This window comes from Fringilla coelebs (genome assembly GCF_963513975.1).
Source record: "Fringilla coelebs genome assembly, chromosome: 10".
NCBI lineage: Eukaryota > Metazoa > Chordata > Aves > Passeriformes > Fringillidae > Fringilla > Fringilla coelebs.
The window spans coordinates 844,358-861,336 of record NC_140036.1 but is presented as its reverse complement, the minus strand read 5'-3'; the positions used below and the strand labels follow the sequence as shown (position 1 = coordinate 861,336).

The window sequence follows — 16,979 nt, the reverse complement described above, 5'->3', positions numbered from 1 at the left end:
GGGAAAAGGATGGTGCCAGTGCAGAGCAGGAAAGGGATGGTCCCAGTGCAGAGCAGGGAAAGGGATGGTGCCAATGCAGAGCAGGAAAGGGATGGTCCCAGTGCAGAGCAGGAGAGGGATGGTGCCAGTGCAGAGCAGCAAAGGGATGGTGCCAGCTGAGAACAGGGAAAGGGATGGTGCCAGTGCAGAGCAGGAAAGGGATGGTCCCAATTGAGAACAGGGAATGGGATGTTCCCAGAGCAGAGCAGGCTCTGCCCTGGTGATTTCCCCACTGACTGAGCCCCTGAAAATGGCTGATAACAGCTGTTACAGGAGACACCTGCAATTCCAGGTTACAGCTAAAGCTTTGTGAATTTAAACCTTTTAGAATTTGATCTGACCTGGTGGTGCTCACTGTATCCAGTGTGTTGGTGGGCTGAAATTCTGGCAGTATTCTTCCCCTCACTGAGGTTTAATCAGTGTTCTGATTTCAGCTGCCAGGCCAAGGCTCTCAGTCTGCACCAGGACATGGACTATGATGGGCATAAAATACCTGCAGATGATAGTGTACAAAGCAATGCTGGTCTCATCTTCTGTGTGGTGTGTGTACAGTCACAGACAGTTTCCAGCTATGACCTTACTCTCAGTGTCTCCAGAACAACTACAATAAAATAAATGCATGGGCAGATATTGGCTAAAGCATTTGGAAAAGCATTGCCCTTTAGCCATGCTTTTGTAAGCATTGTTTTTTTCCAAAATCTTGATCCATAAATTTACTAGTTTTGAGAAATCAGATTTTTATTTTTGATGGAACACTTCTAGTACAGATCTATTTCGCCAGAGCTAATGGTAACATTCTTACTGACTTGAGTAAATTCAGGATTTAAGTGCAAGCTGCATCCTACAGCTCTCATTTGCTTCCTTTACACTGCAGTTCACCATTTAAAAACAAGGCTGAGGCTCTGAAAGGGTGATGTCTACTGAGAGTAAAAAAATAGCTCACAAATTCTAAACCTCCAGCTTCTTGTTTTATACCTAATAGTCCTTTTTTGGCAGAGTCAAGAGTTATGGTATGCACACATTTAGAGACTTTAGTATCTTTAATTGGCATTTCTAAAAATAGCTTTATTTGTAGTCATTTTTTCAATCTCCTAAAAATATTTTATTCCAACTATATGGTTCTAACGTGATCTTCATTTCTGTGCTTGCTCTTGTTGGTGAGGATGCTCAGTACTAGCATTTGGAGAGCTGCTGGCAAGTCAGTAAATTCTATTGTTCTTCACTCCTGTAGCAGCAGTAGCTCACTGCACCTTCTTAAAGACCTGCTTACATGTGACTCCACACACTCTTATTTCCTAGGAAGAGAAAATAATTAGAAACCACAATTTTTACTTAGGACACAAACTTTATGGATTCACGTGTACATCCAGCTGAAGTTGAATCCACGATTTTCTATTAAATTAAATTGGGAGGCTTGTACATATTTTAGCCTATTTTTCATCCTCAAAGATAACATCTGTTTTGGGTTTGTTTTCTGCTAAAAGGTGGAACAAGGGAAGTTATTTTGGGATCTTGAAGGGCCAAACACATCATTCTTGATTTGGTGCATCATTCTTGATTTGCAGTGAATAACATGTGACAGCTTTAGTCCTTTGCAGTGGGCACTCTCTGTTTTGGGTACATAAAGGAGTGGGGATGGATTTGCCTCACCAGCTCTGAATCTCTGTGGTGACAACTGGTAGCTCAAGCCTGCAAATTCAGAAATCATGCTCACTTTAGCACACAGAGCTCCTGGCTACCAAAGGCAGGTGCCTGTACAGGAGATTTGCTCCAGGCCCATCACCCAGCAGAGCACAGAGGGTTTGACTGAGCCCCTGGATGCAAGGAGCTGATTCTCTGAGTTCCACAGGAGCTTTGGGAGCCCCCCCTGCATCTCTGTGAGCTGGGCAGGAGCAGGGGCACAGTTCCCATCCTGGGCTGGGATTTGTGAGGCTGCTGCTGCTGTTTGCCTGTTCACCCAGCCCCAAAACTCCTCAGGTTCCACCTGGGAAGTGCACACAGGTGTGTGCCTGGGGCAGGTGCCTGGGGCAAGGCTTAGGTGCAGGAAAAAAGAGTGTGGAAGCTCTTAAGGGACGTAGAGACAGTGCTCATGCATGGCCTAGCAGAAGGGATAAACTTTCCACTTCAAGATGAGACTTTTAATAAAGCTCCCAGAATATTTTGATGAAGTTATGCACATTTCTTATGGGGGACTTTGATAAAATGACTTTAAAAACCTTAAACTAGGTCAATAATCTTAATTGACATATGTTGCTCAACCCCAGTAAGAGGAAGGGCTTCATGCTGAGTTGGTGGAACAACAGACTGATGCAGTGACTTTGGTTAGGACCTGTTCTCTTCACTCCTGCAGAGGTAACCCAGAGGAAGGAGTGTGCAATAAGGGCTGAGAGATTTGCTGACAGTGACAAAAACTATGGAGCAGAAGCAATCAATACAATAGAAAAGGGCAATAAAACTCAAAAGGAAATGGGGAATGGTCAAATAAGTCACTCACATAAAATAAAATCCAAAAAGAACTACAAAGTACAGACCACAGAATGAGATGAAGGAAATAGGAAGTGATAAACTACGAAGGGATGTGGTCCCACTTTCTGCAGAACTGTGAAAAGAATAAATTAACACTTGGCTCATTGTGTAAAGTTCAATAGGATCATAAAGGTATTGAAGTATGCATTCTTTAAGGGTAACTGCTCACTGTATTAAAGCTCTCTCAAAAGGACAGGACCCAGTAATCTGAGCTGGTCAAAAATAAGATCCTAAAGGGGACTCTACTGTACTTTTAATGGAGAGAGCTGCATTTACAAGGATTAGAGAAATAAAGAGGACATCTTTTGAAATCCATGAAATAACAGAAGTGAGAAAATTGAAAGATCAAGGAGTGGGCTCTAAAATACTTGATTACTTTCTTTGCATGCATTAATTTTTGTAGTGACTTCTGCACACATGCGAGGCAGATTGTGGTAACTTTTCCAAGTGCCAGTGAGTGGATGCATGAGCTGGCAGGCATGATCCAGAATTCCTCCCAGCCTTCTGAAAAGCAGCATCAGAGCACTCAGGTTACCCTGAGCTACCTAAACTGGCGCTAGACAAAATACTCCCTCAAAATGATGTTTAGTAATAAGGGGCTTGAGGTGCTTCTGCAAGGATTTGATAACTCTGCTGCTGATTGGAACATTTAGAATGCATCCATTTAGATTGCTGAATGCTAATAGCACTGCACAGTGAGGAGAAATGGAGGTTGGAGTTTATTATCCCAGCAGGATCACTGCCTTTCACACACACTGATGAGAGAGTGAGGATGCTATAAAGAGTTATAGGACAAAAGAACAGGCATCTTCTTTCAGGTCCTGTTAATTTAGAAAGATAAAAATAATGATCTGAAAAAAACATCAATTTCAAAAGCTTAATTGCCATTTTAGTTCTCCAGGCTATAATGTAGTGCAGCCTGTAATTATTTTTAAAGAACAATTGTGTATTTTTTCCTTGTTTTTGGGCGCTCAGTTTCACAGCTCCCACACTGAGCATTTTACAGACTGTGAGGGACATTCTGGTAAATGTCTTCCTCGTGTGAGCATTTCAGCCTGGGGAGTCTGGACAGACAGTGAGCACAGAAAGAGCATTCAAAATGGTCAGGCTTTGAAAGGGACATAAAAACATAATGGCTCCAAATGAAATTGTTGCTTTAGAAACAAGTCAAATGCTGCACCAATACCCAATTCTGTCCAAGGAAGCCAAAATGACACAGCACATTCCCTGCTGTGTGGGAGCTGACCATTTGAATGGAGGGGAATTCCAAACCTCTTGTGTGACCTTACCAGGTGCATTTCATCTCCTTCGATCCACTGGGTCCAACCACGGCCCTCCTTCTCTCCATTCTGCACACAAAGCAGCTTATCTCCATCCCAAGACACAGTGGTCTAACAAAACAGACATGTTTGGGATTACTGTAATGTCCTCTGATATTATGATTCATTTCTGTGAAGCAAAACTTCTCTCTAATGATGAGTGTATCTCATAAAAAGAATGATTGCATAGTGTTGTACCACTTAGGATAATTACCTAAGAAATGAGCTTGAACAGAAAGATGCTGCCCAACTGCCTGTCATAAACTGGAAGGATGAGATAAAGCAAGAAAAATACTATCAAAACCATTGTGTAAAACACACTCCTCTCTCCCTGCTGAAAAATGCAGCAGCAGAAGGGCCCTTCAGCCTAACACTGTGTGTGCAAAAGGAGATGTAAAGTTAAGATCCAGTTTGGTTTTCTCCACCCTAATGATTCCCCAGCTGCTCTACCTGAGAACAATTCCCATTTCCTGTGGATGAACAAAGCTTTTGAATACTGAGCTGGCTTTTCCTGATTCTCAACCTGTGGTTTGGAAGTGTCAGCAAGTTGGGAACTTTGCAGCATCCTGCTTTTTGCAACACAGGCTGGGGAACTTCTCGAGCCAGGACTGGCAGAGCAAGCCAAGAGTCAGGTGCAGTAATCAATACTGCACTTGTGTGAATATTGGTGCTGTCCTGGGGGTTCAGAAAAACCTGATTTATAAAATTCCTTCAGTGAATGACAGTGCAGCCTGTTCCCCTGGTCAGCATTTGCTGACAATTTGCCTTTCCCATCTCCCTAAGACAAAGGGAAGCAATGCTCTGTAAAGCATTTAAAGAGGGAAGAGTGGTGACAGTTTGTGCTCCGTGAGGACAGTTTAACATCAACATCAGCTCATGGCCTGTAAATCAGCTTGTTTGAAGGCACTCTGAGGACTAAACAGGGAATTGATGTCTACCTTGTAAAAGTCTTCAGCCACTACTTCCTTGAGCAGCCAGAGATGGAGAGATGAAGAATTCTGATCTGTCATTAAAGGATTCTTCCTGCATCCATCCTGGGAGAAGAAGTCAGTCTACATTCTTCCTTCTGGTAATTAAACCCAGTTCAAGACTCAGAACCTATCCAGTCCTATTTGTTTAATCTGTGTATGTCACAATCAATTAATTCCTAAATGATCCCCATGACAGGCACTGTCTTTGAATGAGTGCAGGCAGCAGCCTCCTCTCCTGGGAAGCTTTAGACTAAACCAGCTTGGAAAATGAATCACTCCAGAGTGCCAGGATGGATAATCATGGGCAAGGCAAGGGGATGGATCCCATCAGTCTGTCTGCACCACATGGGGGCTCTGAGAAACAAACTCACCTGTGCTAAAAACCCCTCTAATTTAGAAAATGCATTCACAAATTCTTCTGTTCTCTTTTTTAAAGTGATATATTTAAACCAAGCAGGAGATAACATTTTATGAAACCATATCCTTTTGATGTAAAAAATGCTAATGCAGGAAGGAACAACAAATTTGGGTAAAACTGTAGTTAATGGGGTCACCATAACCTAAATCCTCTCCCATGTCTGAATCTGCACACATCCACTGAAGAGACAGAAGATAACAAATAACAGGAGTCAAAGTGAATAATGTTTAATCTTTAAGTCAACATATCTATAAGTTAACAAATTTCTGATTCTAAAAAATGAATGTAACAGACAATGAATGGTGAGTTGTAGATGTGAGGGATCCTGTGGAATGAAGCATTTGTATGTGGAACTTTGCTGAGTAACTCCACTAATTTATATCCATTGAGTATTAGCTCAGCATAGTTTTATCTTTAGTCTAGCCTAATAGTAAAATTTGGTGGGTTTAGATGTGAATTCAGAGGCAAAATACCACGATAAAGCAGGATCCAACTTTATTGGTCCTAATGTTCAAAGTCAGTTGAGAGTGTTACCCTGACTTAGTACACTTGGGGGAAATAGAGAAATATTTGTAGCAGCACAAGGACATGTTAACTTTTTAGCCTCCAAGGGTGACTGAAATTGTTTCATCTCAGAAAACAACACACTTTTTTCCTCAGGATTTTTTTGTTTTTCCAGTCAAGATTAGAAATTGCCTTTTGCAATTTGGTGATAACCACAGAGTCTAAACCCACAGACATTAACCAAGCTGTCTTATCAGACAAAATTCTCAGGTATCCTCTGCCTTCCCTTTGAGAAATATATAATACTGAGGGACATGAGTAAACCACACCATTCCTGATTTCTGTATGTAGCTGTTTAGCTCTGAAGGTTTTAAAGGGTAGAATACATTGCAAGAGAACATAATGTCATTTTCTTTGTTAGCAGGAGAAAGCACTTTAATCAGTGGCATCTGTATCCTTTCTTTAGGTCAAACTGTAATGTCTCAATGTCTCTTTTATTAAACTAGTACACAAAATACAAAATTCTCTTTTAACTCAGATTAAAACACGTGCTGCCACCTCCAATCCCTCTACTGAGACACACAGTGAGTGTTGGCTGAGGCTGAGGCTGCTCTGGCTGTCAATGTGCACTGGCTGCTGCCAACATCCCACCCTCTACAACACCTAACCCAGAGCAACACTTGCTTTACAACATTCCCAAATATTTGAATCAGAACGTAAAAACAATACTCCAGAAATATTGTAGGGCAAATGTTGGATGTGTAATCTCTCTTGCTGCATCAAAGAGCAAGGATTTATTTTTGAGGACTGGATCAGGATCTTGCCATGGTATAATCAGGAGCTTGCAGACTGCTAAGGTAGCTCTGTGTAACCCTCTGGTTCTTCCTGGCACACACTCCCAAGACAAACAAACACTTTACCTTTTATGTAAAGCTACTTTTCTTAGCAAAGTATGCCTTTGTAAGGAGCCCTGCTTGCCCCCATTTCGGTAATAGCATTACCTAAGGGCTGCCTGATTGCAGAGCTGCTGCCACCTGCCCAGAAGGACTGGAAATCTTCCCCAGGGTGGGGGACAGGCAGCAGACCCAGGGGACACTGCAGAGCTGCAGCTTCCAGTAACAGAACTAACCAGCTGGAAATGGAGCATTTCTCTAAAGCTGAACTCTGCCTTTTCGAGCACCTTGCACTACATGATAATAAACTGCAGCCATTGTTTATTCCTTTCAACTCCATGGCACATAATCTAGCTCAGCTTGACCCTTGCTTCCTTCCCACCTGCTCATACTTAACCCTAAGATGAACACTTCCTGGGTCATGTGCATGGAATTCTGTAGGGAAATTCAGCAGAGAATGGTGATGGGTGCAATTAGGCAGCAGATCTATCAATAATACTAAAGGAATGCCAGAAAAGGGGATGGAGCAAGGTAAAAACCTCTTGCCTCAATTTAACTCTTCCCAAAAAATCCAACCACCAGTGCTGCACATTTTTCAGGTTATGTACACTTTGTTCTTGAGGTGTAATGCTAGAGAATGGAGCTCTTCTGGGAAGTGGAAAGAACACAAAAAATGTCCAAACTTTCTTTACTTTTATGGCATGGTTTCTGTAGTGTTTCACTTTTTGTGTACTTTGATATTTTCCTTTTATCACTTAGGCATCCACATAGTTTTGTTAGTGATTTAATCTCTTTGTGTTATGAAGTTTTAAATTCATATGCACAGCACCACCTGAATCTTCCTGAATATTAAAGGTGGAGGAAATGATAATTAAAGTATTCTCATTACTGTTTCCAGTTATGAGACAAGGTAGATTTATTAAATGAAATATTTAGTAACCCATAAACAAATTCTTGACTACATATCTGCTTTTTCTTTAGTAGCAGGAACTGTAGTGAAATGTTGCACAATTTCAGCTTCCAGTGGCAAATCATCCTGGTACACAGGCAGAGACAGTGACTTTTGTCATTTACTGCAATAGTCATCAAACATGTGATCAGAGTACTTTGCATTTCCCATTGAGGCCTAAGTGCAAAGACATTTGGTGCTGGCTCTGCACAATATTTCTCCTGCTGGCAATTCCTGTGGGCCTGCCTGGGTCAGGGGCTGCAGCTGAGGGTGCAGAATGGATTTTAAAGATGAATGGAAGAAAATAACTTTTATCCAAGTAGTTCATGAACATTTTTTGTTAATGCCACATAGATTTTTGACACATTGCCTTTACAAGTATGAATTGCAGCTCCCACTTTTCATCAAAAATATGTTATTGATTTCCTATCTGTAGCACAAACACAGCAGCATCAGTTCTATTTTTCTCCTGCTTCCCTCAGTGCTGTCTCTATATATGGAGCACCAAATGACTGCAAAGCCAGGCAAGCACCACACCCCCTGCTCCATCTTCAGCCTGTAAGTCCCTGCCTGGGAGAATGACAGCCCATTTTACAACTGTAATTATGATCTAAGAAGGATTTAAAAATGGAAAGTAATTTTTTTTTTTAGGTCAGATGAAGCAGAAAAATCCAGTTTGAGCTGTGTGTTGTAAATAACACCAAAGAAAATATCCTAGAACTTTTGGTCAAACACAGCCAAATCTCCAGCAAGGTATTTAACAACTTCTCAAGATAAACCACTTCACCTGTACTAAGTATCAAAGTGATATAAAAACCTCTTGTAAGCAGCTTTTTTGGGGAAAATGAAGTGTTGATAGAATAAAGTCATGTTGATGTCCCAGACAGAGGCCAATAGCAGTGAGAGGGAATTCTGCCACGTGGTCACTCCCCGTGGCCTCTGTGCAGGAGCTGCTCCAGGGGCCACAGCCATGGGCAGCTTTGTCCCCTCCCTCTGAAACCCCTTTTGTCTCATCACATCTGCATCTGGGAGTCCAGCAACAGAAACTACTGGGAAAACAACAACAAACCCAACAGACCAATTCCTGGAAGGATCCCTGGCCTTCAGATCCTGGTGCTGGCCAAAGGCTGAACCCATTTAGCCACTGTAGCTCAGCCATGGCAAAGTGTCCTTTGCCTCTGTCACTGTCAGCATCTCCAGGGGCAGCACTGCTAGAAAAGGGGCTTAGGGTTGGATTGAAGAACTGAGATGAAAGGTAAGCTGTGATCAGATAGGATCAGATCCTAAATGCTCCAATTCCTTGTTTTGAATCCTTGCTCATAAGAACAGCAGAGCAAAGCAAAGACAAGACACGTTCCGGGGAGTAGGGAAGTGAAGATGCAAAGCTCTGGGCTAGGCAGCTGACAACATGTGGGGGGAGGAGGAGAATCAATACTTCAGACAGTGCATCCTGTTTTATTTCTTAGGAATGGCGGCGTTTTTTCTTACTGAAATAAAATTGTATACAAGTAATACAAAAATAGGAAAACTTGTGTATACACCACGCCAGAAAAAAAAGTAAAACCCATCACATCCAATTCACTCTGTGCAACGATCAGAATCGATTCTAAGACACTTGCTGTTTAAATTAATGGCTATAACTGATTTATCCCCTGTGTAATTTCGGCAAGATACAATTGTACATAACACTAATGGTTTGTCATTCAAAATTGGATTTGTTAAGTCTGGTTCTCAGCTTTTCAGCAGATTCTGATCGCTCTTTTTCCATTCATAGCTCTCAGAGCTTTTGGAGTTCACAAACAGCTGAAATGCTAAACCTATCCAAACCCACTGTCCCTGAAGAGCTTGCTTGTGCTAGCAGCAGTTCTGTGAATAACTAGCTCCAAACTTCTAATCAGCCTCATGGTTTAGACAGGAATACAGCCCTGCAAAATGTGGAGTTTATGACATTTATATGGCCAAAGATTCCAATCATCTCATTTGCTATCACCATGCAAATGTGCTGAGCACATCACTGGCAGGCAGGGACTAATGGCCAAGGAGCAAGCAGGGTGGGACAAGGCAGGAAAAAGGAAATGCTCCTCCTCACTGAGGCACACACAGAAGGGACCAGAGTCCATTCTGACAGAGCCTGAGATGGGCCCAGGATGGACTTCTGCTCTCTGGAGCCTCAGAGGGTTGACTGGAGGACTTTTCTCCAGCTTTTTATGAGAGCAGTTTGTAAAGGGCCAGAAATACCAACAGAAAACTATCATAAAGCCTACCTCTTTTAAATTACACCTCCCTTCCCTCCAAAATAAAAAAAAAATCAGGGATTATGCCAATGAGGAGCTGGGGAAATTACAGTACTGCAAAGAGACAGGAGGGACTGAATCTGAGAGAAGAGCAGCCACAGAAACAGTGATTCTAGAATAATGCTTGTTCCACCAAAATAGATGAGAAAATACTTACAAGCCCAAAAGGGCAGCACTGGAAGGGTAAAGAAATAAAATCAGCTAAACTAAGCTAAATCAGAGGGATCAGGTAAAGACATATTGCTGAGCTGGCATCTTACTAGACAGGCACTATTTATTTTGAATCTCCTCACTCTGTGGGAGATCCCTCCTGCAATTCCACGTATTGGAATGTTGTTTGTTGGTTATTGTTTTTCTGGCAGCAAAGTCTTAATTCCCAAGCCTGCTCAGAACTAGATTAACAGCTGTGAATTCCATTTGTGTAACAGAGGAACCTGCCTAAATAGTTAAATAAGCTTCACAAACCATGTGATTTTGTAATAGGGCTTTATTCTGACCTTGCAGTGGTATAAATCAAATTTTGGCCAGAACAACTGCCTCCATTGCAGTTTTCCTGAGTACAAACCTGAGAGGAATCAGTGTCACATTAGCCACATTTGTTAATTAAAACAGAGCCTTGATCAGTTTGGAACAACTTCTCTCCCTTCAGCAGGACATGGCACACAGGTGTCTGTGAACAGTCCTTGTGGGGCTCTTTCAAACACTAACTGACATTTCACATGGTAAGAGGAATTCTAGATCTGATGTGGGAATTCCACAACTCCCAAATCCTCCTCACCCTACCCTATCCCAGCAAGTCTTAACTAGGACTACAAGTTCTAATAAAGGAAACTGAAACACCCACTTGATAAATTATTCATGGTTATATCCCACTTGTATTCAGGTTTAGATAACTAAATGGTTAAGATGCATTATTTCCCACATTCAGTTTAAAATTCTTGCATTTTCTTTGTTTCCCAGTTCCCTGCCTTTGTCATTTAATTTCCTGCTTCAATAGAAAAAGAAAATTACTGTATCAGAGAGCACAAGGTTCTGAGTTACCAAAGCACCTCTCATATGCTTGGACAAATACTCAGTTATGACACAACTCTTCTCAGCTATCCAAGAAATTCTGCTCTTCTATATTTTGAACATAAAATCTTTCTTGATTTTTTAACACATCACTTGCCCTTAGTTTCTGTCAAAAAAGATTAATTCTGGGTAAGATAGATTAATTAATAGTGTAAGATAAAGCAATTCAGTCTTTCAAATGCCTGAACAGCAGAGAATAACTATAATGCAAAAGTTTTCTCTGACTTTAGCAGCAGGATCATCAGAAAACTAAAAATTTCCAGAAAGTGATTTTTGCATCTGAGCTATCCAATTTTCAATCTGCTTTGTTTCATTGGATAAAAAGACTTGCAGTGTGAAACTTCAGCCTTTGTTTCAGCATTTTTAGGTTTTTCAGTTGACTTTTTCATAATTTCTTAATTAAACACTAGGTAAATTACACTGTGAAGGTACAGAAGACTAATGTGCTGGTACACATTTCACACTGTAGGTGTTTCACCAGCTTCACTGGTTATCACTGACAGTGGAAAAAGGACTCCCATTTATCAGCACAACTATCTGCTGATTAATGAGAGATACTTTCAGAGATGGTTTTGGATTAATTGTTTCAATAGGGTCTTCCTCTTGCATGCCCAGTAATTTTTTCCACAGTAATGTTTATGTACATGAAACAAAGTCTCATACTTAGAGCAACACCTGAGATGCTAAATTAATCACAACTTGAGATTGTAGAAATTCTCTTTAAAACTGAGATTTCATGATGAGACTGGAGCTTCACTGAGAAGACAGCAGGATCAAAGACTCAGTGTGAGAAATACCAAAGCCAGGGCTCTCCATTTAACTTTAAATTTCTGTCTCAGTACATTCTCCATCTGATAATACGTTGCCAATTAAAACTATGAACAAACTCTTCAAAGCAGTAGGAACTTGACTACACGCTCCAGTTCACATCACGTGAGAAAAAATGTAATACAAATTAATGTTCTAAACTTCCTTCTACACCATCCAATGTACACCCTGCAACATTTGCAAGGAATGAAAGATGCTCCTGAACTTTCATTTTACGTTTGTACTTGAAGCTGCCAAGTTTTTAACAACCCTGGATAGTTCACTATGATTGAAGTTGCCAAGGGAATAGATTTTTATCCAGGAGATCCAATCCTGGGTGGAAAGCCTGAGGAGCACTGATACCAACTGTCATTTGTGATCTGTCCTGTGCTCAACTATCCGCATCTTTGGTTTTGCAGAACACTGAAACTGCATCTTTACCTAAACTGCAGGGCTTTAGACTTTCCAAAGTCACAAATTTCCACTTCCCAACAGAAACAACATCCTAAAGGACCTGATGTCACCAGCTGCTGTTCCCTCTATCCCTCCAGTGAACAGTCACCCAAAAACACATGCAAGAAAGCCAGGCTGAGGGTCAGGAGAAGGACAAACTGAAATTGCTCAGGTTTATCCTTCTCAATTAACTCTCTGATCAAGAACGATCAGACAGGCTCCCAGGAGTGACCAACTACAAAAATAAAAAAAACCCTAACTGCAAAGGAGGAGAGGGCTTGTACTATTACAAGACTATCAAGTTCCTAATGTCGAAACTCCAACATCAAAAATAAATTTCAGAAAAACTTTTTAGCATTTCCTGCTCATGGACAGCATTGATTTGGAATTACTGTAGTTACACTCCACCCTGACTGGCTCAAGGATATGTTTTACAACTGAACACAATTTCAGTGAATTACACACAGGATCTAACCTGTCCATTGTGCTGATATTATTTTTACAGATATGTTAACTCTGGCTAGATATATTCCTCATTAAAAGAAAAAACAATCTACATGTCTAGGAAGGATTAATTCTAAGGTTATTTTTGTTAGTCTCCTGATGATTGCTCTGCTGTATAGATTAATGTTTAATGTGTGATTTGTCTTATCCATGTTACTTTGTACTGCCCATGTATCGAGCTCCTTGGATAAAGCTTGCCCCATGGTCTGCTCAGTCCACAATATAAATAACAATAATTGCTTCACAACCTTTCCCATTACACAGGCTGACTATTAATGATTAAGCCTTTTATGGCATGCAGTTCCACAGGCTCTACATGAACAAATGGAACACCAACAATGATATTTAACATTTGCTTTTATGGTGGTTTTCTTTGTAACACCACACAGGGAGTGGTCCAGTACCTCTTATAAGCTCCATGACTCTTCTCTCACAAGACTCCTTCTGCACTGTTGGAGTCATTTTGCTGCTTAACAACTGCAAATTTTGCCTGACATTATGGTTCTCAGATTTGAACTGAAGTCACTTCAGCAAGACAGATTCTTGTACTGTTTTGTCATTGACAAAACAAAGGTCTCATGTAGAAATCTTCAATGAGAAAATTGAACTATAAAGCATGATGGGCTGTTACAAGGCAAATGGAGCACCAGTGGTCAGTGACCTGGACTGTCCAGCTACAGCTGGAAACACAGAGCTCTCTGGGGGTTTTTGTGGAATTACATCCTTAAATCCTTCTTAAAAAACCCAGTCAGAGACAGTGACTACCCCTGGTTGTTTGGGGTTTTTGTCTGTTTGTTTGGAACAGGCAGGAAGCTGCTGATACCTTCTGCTTCCAAGGCTGAATAAGCATTTCCCACTAAAGAGTAAACAGAGAAATGTTTGAGAAACCTTTGAAAGTAGGCTGAACTAGCTTCTATGCCAAATCAATCAACTGTTGCAGTGACTGAAATTCTCTCTCTCTCTCTAGTTTCTTCTTTCTGGTTTAACATTTTGAATCCTTCCCTTATCACTCAATTTAGCAAAATAGGGTAGAGGATTTTTGTTTGTTAAAAATAATAAAATATTACTTCTTTCCACCATGCAGAGGATGGTTTAGTTCTCCTTCAGATGGGAATTAATGGTATTCAAGTACAGATAATGCTCACATATGGACAGTTCTGTGCACACACAAACCTTTGCAGCAGATGTTTTGAACATTGCTATCTTTGATGGTAATTTCATCACCTCAGTGTTAAATCTTTTCTTGGGCTCATAACTGTCCAGTTAATCTGGACCTCAATATCCTAATTAAGAGCATTCCAAGAACCAAAATCACAAGATGCCATTGGGCACTTTCCTAAACACAAATGCAGCTGCTCCTCCCTTCCGTGATTGTTGGATTCTGTACTCTTATCAAACTTGGACCCTCTGGAACAAGGACCACAGAGGGATTTGCTGAGGCACTCAGTAGCCAACCATTCTTTTTCTCTGGTTTTCACATTTTTTCCCTTTCCTGCCACGATCAGAGCAAAAGCAAATTTCCAAATGTCAGTGTGAGAGAAAAGTATTGTTTTCAAATAGCACTATCTTTCTCAGAATGTAAACCTATTAATTCTCTTTTATGAGATTTCTCCTCTAGAGTCCCTCCTGAGATAATTTTATTTGTCAACTTCCTAACTGTAGAATATTGCCAGTGTCATGCTGCCAAACTAATAGGTGAGAACTTGCTATTCTCAAGTTTTTCCTCTGTAAATTGATATTTATCAGTCCTAAATTAAAAAGCAAAAAGAGCTCATAAAACAGAGCTATTGTGAAACAAAGCCCCAGTGTTTGCTTATTCATTTCAGTAAGATTTGTTCCAGTGGGCTAATTAAGTGTGTACTCTAATAAGAATACCCAGGCAATCTTTAAGCACTTGGCCATTCTCACACAGGAGCAGTGCCTGACCTTGCAATCAGTGGATTTCCTCTATTGTAAAACCTTACTCATTAAAGAGGTTCTGGAAGTGACCCTAGATGTCTTTTTGACTAACAAACATCCCAGTATAAATGAGCACAACTTCACTGAGGTTATCATTCACTGATTGATAAAATTGCTTTGTGCTCCTGATTAAAATTAGCATTCTTCTAATCTAAAGGCATGCTCAAAACCGTAGGCACCTCTTGGCAAACTGAGAAATACAGAAATAATTTCAGGAATAGTCACCAGGATGGTTAAAAGATATGTTCTGTGAAAGGCCTCAGGTTATCAATATTCATTTTGTCCATTGTCGATGTTCTACTTCTTACCATGCACTTGCGATCATCCACCCCAGATAAATCCTCCTCAAACTCCTTTCCTACATCAAATTCCATGATGTAGTTTCTAAAAGTGCTTAGTGTTTTAATGATCATATGATCCCCGTTCTGAAGGATTTCTTTGTCAGGCTTTAGCAAGTTTGCTATTTTTCTTACAGCAACATTTACATCTGAAAAAGAAAAAGAGTTATTTTTATCCAGGAAAGCCTTCCGCAAGAAGAAGTTTGTTGCTTCTAGGGAGAACTGAAATGAACAAAGATAAATAGATGTCCAAATCTTTCAAACCAGCCTTCCCATCCAGAAAAAAGATGTAACCTAATTCTTATAACTTAAATAACTTAATGTTTCAATTTTCCAATTATGTGAAATCTATAAAAAATACCATTTGTATCTGACAGTTAATAAGGCCTCCAATATTTCTATAGAGATACTAACACAACATCAAATACAAACACACAAAATTACATTGAGATCTACACTGAATCTTTATTTTTATTTAATTAATTAAATATAAAAATTTTACTGCTTTTCAAGTTATAGGAGATTTTTTGTGTTTGGAATCCACCACATACCTCTTCAAGCTATGTAGTTTAATGTCTGTTAATGTAAGCTTCAAGATGGTAAGAGGTAGAGGCTGCTTAAGGCAAAACAATTTTGCTTAAGGCAACCATTAAAGTGCATTTCTGAAAAAAAAATACTTCTCACGAAGTATGACTGTACAAGAAAAAATAGATTCATGTAAAGAATAAGACAGGTGGCATTGATTATTCATTCAAGAAGTCTGAAGGGAACCTTACCCAGTGCTTTCAGATACTCCTCAAAATTGTCATTGCTGACCATTTTCCAGTACCCATTGAAGTCTGCAGGCATCCCTGCTTCAGGTGATGGTCAAAATCACTGGCTGAGAACTGTGGATTGATTCTGCACCACACAACTCACTGCCTTGCTTTGTGGCAGGTTTGAACTCTGGTTTCTTTTATCTCTTTTTTAGACCATGGAGCTATGCAAGTCCTTCTAATCCGATTATTGTTAAAGTGCTGCTTTTAAATCCTTCTACAAGGCTGAACCTCTGAGATTTCTAACATGACAGCAGGATGACTTGATTTAAAACAAATGAAATATTCACCTTTCATATCACTGTGTAAGGGAAATCCGTTTTTACCTTATTACTCTTCACTCTTCCTGCCACTCAGAAAAAACCCAACTCTTACAAATAGCTTTAGCTTAGGATATTAGCCAAAACTAAAAAAGTGCTTATCTTGTGTCTTTTTTGAGCCAAATTCTTCTTCTTGAATAGATTTCAGCTACTTTACACTTTCTTTCAAGAAAACAATCATACAGACCTTTTCAGTCAAAGCCATTTGTGTCTGGTATTCCTTTAACTTGTTCCACAAGCTCCTGAATGCTGAAGAACCCCCCTGGAAGCTGCTTGGCCAGCTGGGGGCTCAGAAGCACCAGTTAGGTGGAAACTTGTACTGGGAAGCAGTGGTTGCTCTGTACAGTGATAAATGCTACATCACTGCTGCATGAATGCTTTCAGCTGAGGAGCTCTGAAACACAGAGGGAGCACTTTAGAGAGTTCTGTACTCTCTGAAAGTGGCTCCTGTCAGAAATGAGAGACAATCATCAGCATAACAGGCAACCAGCAGAGAGGAGCACGGATTTTCCCCACTAACATCAGAGCTCAAGTACTGAGCCTCTCAGATGTTTGCATATGGTACAACTGAAGGCTCTACTGGGTATTTTATCTACTCTGGGGCTTTGGCAATTGCTTGCTCTTGAGAAGTCTCTGGAACAGAGAAGAAAAGAAACCCACTTGTCTTAGGTTGCAATGCAAGATGTAACCAGAAGTGTGTATTCTATCACCATCTGTTAAAACCAGGTGGGGCAGTTTTCTTTATCTCTCCCACAGCCCATCCTCCCTCCAGCAGATCTCTGCTGTCCATGGCCACTGA

The 16,979-nt window shown here is 40.5% G+C and overlaps 1 protein-coding gene across 1 annotated transcript; it reads right to left on the bottom strand.

Annotated features, from left to right (window-relative positions):
* Positions 1 to 1,280: 1,280 nt before the first annotated feature.
* Positions 1,281 to 15,918, bottom strand: RBP1 (retinol binding protein 1; the record flags this gene model as incomplete). Its single annotated transcript, XM_084212708.1, has 4 exons — positions 15,822 to 15,918; positions 15,016 to 15,194; positions 3,855 to 3,956; positions 1,281 to 1,334 (listed from the first exon to the last, which is right to left on the bottom strand). The coding sequence occupies exons 1-4, from the start codon at positions 15,892 to 15,894 to the stop codon at positions 1,281 to 1,283; spliced, it is 408 nt and encodes a 135-aa protein (XP_084068834.1). The 5' UTR covers positions 15,895 to 15,918.
* Between the last annotated feature and the right edge of the window lie 1,061 nt (positions 15,919 to 16,979).